At 38.4% G+C, this 5,853-nt stretch overlaps 1 protein-coding gene across 1 annotated transcript in view; it reads left to right on the plus strand.

The window, feature by feature from the left end:
- The window catches only part of lrrc49 (leucine rich repeat containing 49), a 31,170-nt gene extending 28,168 nt beyond the window's left edge, over nucleotides 1-3,002 (plus strand). The window contains exons 17-18 of the mRNA XM_014026100.1: nucleotides 421-574; nucleotides 2,415-3,002. Coding sequence (XP_013881554.1) covers nucleotides 421-574; nucleotides 2,415-2,630 — 370 coding nt within the window. The 3' untranslated portion in view covers nucleotides 2,631-3,002. The remainder of the gene's footprint in view (nucleotides 1-420; nucleotides 575-2,414) is intronic.
- The last annotated feature ends 2,851 nt before the right edge of the window (nucleotides 3,003-5,853 follow it).

The following is a 5,853-nucleotide window of genomic DNA, read 5'->3' on the forward strand; positions in this document are numbered from 1 at the left end:
ATATTTACTGAGAAAAATGGTGACGTGTTCAATACTTATTTTACCCGCTGTATTGATGGGTTCTGGCAAAGACAGAGACACATTCACACTCTTTTTACAAACTATGTCATCTTATGTGGAATGTTTGCCTCCAGCCTGCTCTGTAAAGTTTAGCATCCTGGCACTGACCTGCCCAACATGTTGGAGCAGAAGTGAATCACATGAGATTTACTGATACTAAGAAACATTTGGTGTAGTTTACAAAGCCTCGAAATGTGCTTCTGTGCAGCAGAATGAAATTAAAACCCTGATATTGTATGAGGTGTATTTGAATGACCAATTAAAAAACAGAGTAATAGAGCTAGTGTGTGGTTTCATTGACTCTCTCCAGGTGTGTGTGTGCGCGCCTCACCTTTTCTCCCTTCTGTCTTCACCCTGAAGGAAACGGCAGCTGCAGTTCCTGTTGGAGGGGCGCGGCCGGCGGGCAGGGCTGAGTCCAGAGGAGCTACGGGATAATGGGAAGCTCCTGGGCGAAGGCCTGAGCAGAGCGCTGTTTAACTATCCCAGCAGAGACTGCAGTGCAGAGAGCCCTGAGGTTAGTTCGGTTTTATGTTTAAAGGTTTTACAGCCGCACAGGGAAATCAAAGCGTAGCCACGTTAAACTGCCCGTCTCTCTCAAAGAAGCAGAGCTTAAATGAAAAAAAAGTGTGTTAATTAGAAAAGTGGTCAGACATGTAGATGTGTCAACATATTGACATTTGCCTTCACAGATTTATYAACACTGCATCTTTCTTTTACATGTTTTTTTACTGCTGTATTTTTGGGGGCCATGTTTTCTCAGTGTACTCTAGTTTTTTCCACCRACCAAAAACCTGTGCGTTAGGTTAGTAGTTTGTAGCAGAATGTGGAGGCTGCAAGTTCGATCTCAGGTTGCATMCAACCTAAAACAAATACCAAACCTTCAGTGTAAGATTACACTCTGTGGGGACACCTGTAATAATAATAATGATGCATTTTATTTATAGGCGCCTTTCAAAACTCTCAAGGTCACCTTACAAAAGTCAATAATAAAAACCATAGTAAAACAATAAACACARTAAAAGCAATAAATCAGTTAACAGAACAAACTAAAATAGTGCAAACTAGTTAGWTTTATGGTTCAAGTGTGTATGCTTTCTTGAACTTCACCGCAATATTCTCTTAAAATTGTATTGTTTAGTTAAATAGATTTAAGAACGTTTATATTAGGTCTGTACCGATTGCGGTTTACTGATCACCGATCTTTAAAAAGTCTCAACTGCCAACTCTGATTTTGTCCAATATCGATTTTTTTTAAACAGACACTGTCGGATGTTATAAGGTCACAATACACCTTTCACGTTCCAATCTTATTTAATTGAAAAACACTGAACAAAACTCTTGGAACAATATAAACTTGTTTTAACTGGACATGAGGTAGTGCTCACAGCAGAGCAAAAGGGTAGATGAGAAGCCGATCTTTTCCACCGATCTTATCCAAGTATCGTTCGATCTCCCAAAATTAARGATATTGCACCTCTAAYGCGATACATCTCTGCTTTTGTATAAAAGCTAAAACAGGATTTTCTTGAAAATATCATTTCATTTTGTTGTGATAATGGTTTACTTATGTTTTATACTTGAGATAACAAAACTTGTTTTCCTGAGATAATGAGATAATCTAGTTATTTTGACTTAAGAAGTACGTTTCATCAGACGTTAGGAAAGTGGTGCTGGTAACTGGTTCAAGCTGAAAAATGTCACACTGAGAAACATTCATCACTGATCAACACATGCTGTTGATGTGTCATGACGGCATAACTGAATAATGAAACTGGGTGTGACACAAGCACCATTCATTTTTGCACCAAAACCATCTTATCTTGAGAAAAACAAGCTTTGTTATATTATTTAGAAAATGATATAAAAGTAGCTTGGGTGTTTTGAGAAAACAAAACAATCACATAAAATACTAATAAWACGTACGGTCATTCCTGGCTTGTTTAATTTATGTGTACTGTAGTTGCATGCTTATTATTTTCATAGCTAAAAGAGGCCTTATTCTGCTTYATGCTTTGCAAAAAATGGTTTTCTGTCAACATTATCTCGAGCGCATGTGACACAACATTCACCGTAAACTTTGGGTTTCATCCCAAAATACTGAAGTTATTTCAAAGATCTCAAACCATTTTGTTCATAAATAAAGTTTAACCTCTTTACTTTGATTAATTACTCTTACTAAGTTTTGGTTACATGTTTTATTTGCCATACATTAAAAGACTTGTAGGTATTACTTTAGCCTTTAACCATTAAAAAAAAATGCTTGGATTGATTCATTCACTGACTTATGGGTTCCATGCACTTTTCCAGCTACTTCAAATTTGAATTACCACCGAAATGTTTTCTTTTCTTCTCAGGAGGGCTCCGTGGAGTCGTCAGAGCGCGCCGTCATGATAGAGCAGTACCTCCAGGAGCTGGTCCAAAGGGCATCAGACACTAATCTTAAGGGCGAGGCTTTGYACAAGCTCTGGCCCAACATGTTTGCAGAGATGGTGAGAGACTGTGTGCTGGAGATGAGGGACCGACCCGCCTTCCGTCAAGCCAGCTTAGCAAAGCTCACTGACACCAAGTGAAACGGACCAAAGGTTCCTCTTTTAGTCGCATATACACCTGCACACGCGTGGGCCTTGCTTCCCATGGCTTTTTTTTTTCCATTTCAAACTCTTAACACTTCATCACCTAGTGATTTTATCAGTTATTAACGGGAGGGGTTATTTTTATGGATGTAGACTATTTTTAAGATGTCAGGAGAATCGTCATGACCCCAGACATCTTGACCGAATGTAGAGCTTCACTAAAACAGCTTGTTTCTTCAACGCTTGGAGCCGTATCATACTTGAAGAACGTTAAAGGCACTTACTGACTTGTGGTGCATTGAAGTCCCCACAGAGAAACCTCTGCACTTTAAAAGCCTTCCAAATGACTGCCTACACTGTCACCCCCCCCCCCCCCCCCCCCCCCCCCCCCACACACACACACACACACACACACTGAAAAGGACCAGCGTCTCCTTTATGGAGAATAGAAAGATTTTTCTGGCTTCTAATCAGCAAAAGGCATCCTTCTCTCACGTTCTCCTATCTGACATGAAAGACAGGGCACAAAAAAGACAAGGTCTTTGTTTTTGTTTACAAATGACTTTCTGTATTGTACTTAGTATTAAAAGATTCTGCATTAACAGTGACTCTGCGTGCATGGTTTGCTAAAGGATTATTCATTCTTTTAAAACATCCAATCGGATCAGTTTCAGCTCAGGTCTGATTGATCTCCTGTACTGTAAATGGAACACAGATGCACCTCTTGTGTATAATTGTCTTTGAAGCGGCACCATCAGTACCTCGTAGCGCACCGCCCCCCTGTGCACGCTGGAGGTTAGCAGGTCCAAAAATGATGAAGGGTCCTGCAGGTAGAGTGAACCTGGAATGCTGGAATGTCCCTGAAGGTGTGGAGGCTTCACCTGTTTCTCACATTTTTTTTCTGCTCACCTTTCTAAAACTCTCCTATGGGGGGAAAAAAAAGTTTTTAACTTCTATTTAATCAGACAGGTCAGCGGAGGAAGCGGCTCTGGCCCAGATGAGTAACTGCAGAGGAATGAAGTGTTGAAAAGCTTCACACAAACACACATACAGAAAATGACAGGTTTTGCTGTCCTGTTATTTACTCCACTGGAGATTATTGCCTCCATCACAAATATTTGACTTGAAGCAAACACACATATTAGAGACTTAATGACTTTCTCATTTCTGTGTGCTGGTTTTGATTTTCAGCTGCTCGCTTCGTCTGTAGCTTTTTTTTTACACATTAATCCTGATAATAAGAGCTGTGCAACAATTCCAAAGATTATAATCATTTCCACGTTGTTGTCTTTTTCTTGAGATGTTACAGATTTTCAGAGATAACCAACCATAACCTTCAGGAGAAGGCTGAAATCCAGGGTCTGTTCCAATGCTCTGATTTAACAGTCAGGGGATAAACATCCTGTTGTGTTTGAAGTGTTGACTGTTTGAGCACAGGGATCCTAAAGATTTCATGTAAAAGTTTAGTGTTTTGCTTTGATAGGAGCACATTTGGTGCAAACGTTTGACGTCATCTAAAACAATTCTGTTAGCTGCACACAGACAGAACAAAATGCCTGAGACAAAACCAATCAATGAGCATCATTATGTTTAATAATTCATAGCCAGTCAGTTCCTGAAAGTCTTTTATTTGTTTTATTATATTGTTTTATAAGGAAAACGTTGTACTTGGTGAATAATCTCACAATGTCTTTTGTTCATTTGCACCGAAACAAGACTGTGGCTGAAGTATTATGTTTATGTATTTTAAAAGTAAAAATAAGGAAAGGTTTATCAGTAATGAGAATAACATTTACAAAAAATTTGGGACGTGTCAAAAACTGTTACCTAAAATTTGAAAACTCCCAATTAGTTTTAAACAAATAAGCCATTTATTATTTTATTATTTTATAATTTTTTTCATGCATAGCATTAAAGCGGCTGTCTTGCTTTAATTAAGTGATTTATTTATGTCTAATATGCCAAAGATGCTCTCTGTCATATAGCACTGTGTTCCTACAGAAGCCCTAATAGGACAAACCACCAGAAAAGAAGCAACAAAGTGGTTTCTCATTTTAAAAATCGTGTTGCTTGAATCAGATTAAAAATAGAAATGTATTGAAAATAAATTAAACAGCAAGGCTGATAACATGTCTATTATCAACTAGAGTTAATGGAATACATGCTGTTAAAGTTACACAATCTCAAATGTTGGTCACTGTTTTTGTTTTCTTAGCTTTACTCTCTTATTTTCTTGTGATCCTGTAAGTCAGAACAGAGGGTTTAGTTTTGTCCCCACAGCACAGCAGCAGGTGTCAGACAGCTTCCAGCACACAGAGAAAGTTCTCCTTCAACATCAAATGATTGTGGCAGTGGTTCTTCTATATGCATTAGCTGAACCAATCAAAACCACACAGGAACAAAAGTGAGCTCCTTCAGCTCTAAGATGTTCCGTCTGTTTTATATTTCTGAGGAACTGGATGGACGGATGTGTTCTAGTGTCTCCCCAAAGGCAGGTCAGTCTACTACGGTTTCATTTTGTGCCGGATAACAAAGAACACTTCCTCTCAAGTTAACTGGGAACTCGTCTGGTTCTGAAAAGTTTTGGAAACATTAGAGTTAAAGACGAACTATTGAGGAGTATCATTTTTTGTTCTCAGTGATGAAAAACCAGTGGAGGCATCAGCAGTGTCCCATACTGTACTGACACATTTCACCTCGCCAACTTAAAATAAGTTCTTTGCTAAGTTGTCTACAACAGTTCATCTTTTGAGCTTAGTTTTGTGCCTGAGTGAGTCATAAGTCAGATTCAAGTCCTAACAAACAGGAAAAACATTCTTATCACAAGAATCAGGCCTGAAAATGGTTGAAAAAGCAGCTAAAAGTTAAAAAAGAAGAAGCATGGCCGCATAGAAGGAAAACTCAAAATAATAATGTGAGTATAAAGACTTGGCAAAGTACTGTGATGCAGAGGCAGTTAGATATAAAGTGTTTCTGACCAACACTCTTCAGTATTTGTAAATGATGCTGTACAATAAAGCTGCAGCATTTTAAAACCAAAACTTTTACAAACTAAACTCCACAGAGCTGCTGGACTGCTTCTATTAAACAAAGCAGATACAGCAAACCTTGATATTTCACAAAACCCTCCTCTTTCTTTCTTTCTTTCTTTCTTTCTTTCTTTCTTTCTTTCTTTCTTTCTTTCTTTCTTTCTTTCTTTCTTTCTTTCTTTCTTTCTTTC

The sequence above is a fragment of the Austrofundulus limnaeus genome, unplaced genomic scaffold, assembly GCF_001266775.1.
Source record: "Austrofundulus limnaeus strain Quisiro unplaced genomic scaffold, Austrofundulus_limnaeus-1.0 Scaffold525, whole genome shotgun sequence".
In the NCBI taxonomy this organism is placed as follows: Eukaryota; Metazoa; Chordata; class Actinopteri; order Cyprinodontiformes; family Rivulidae; genus Austrofundulus; species Austrofundulus limnaeus.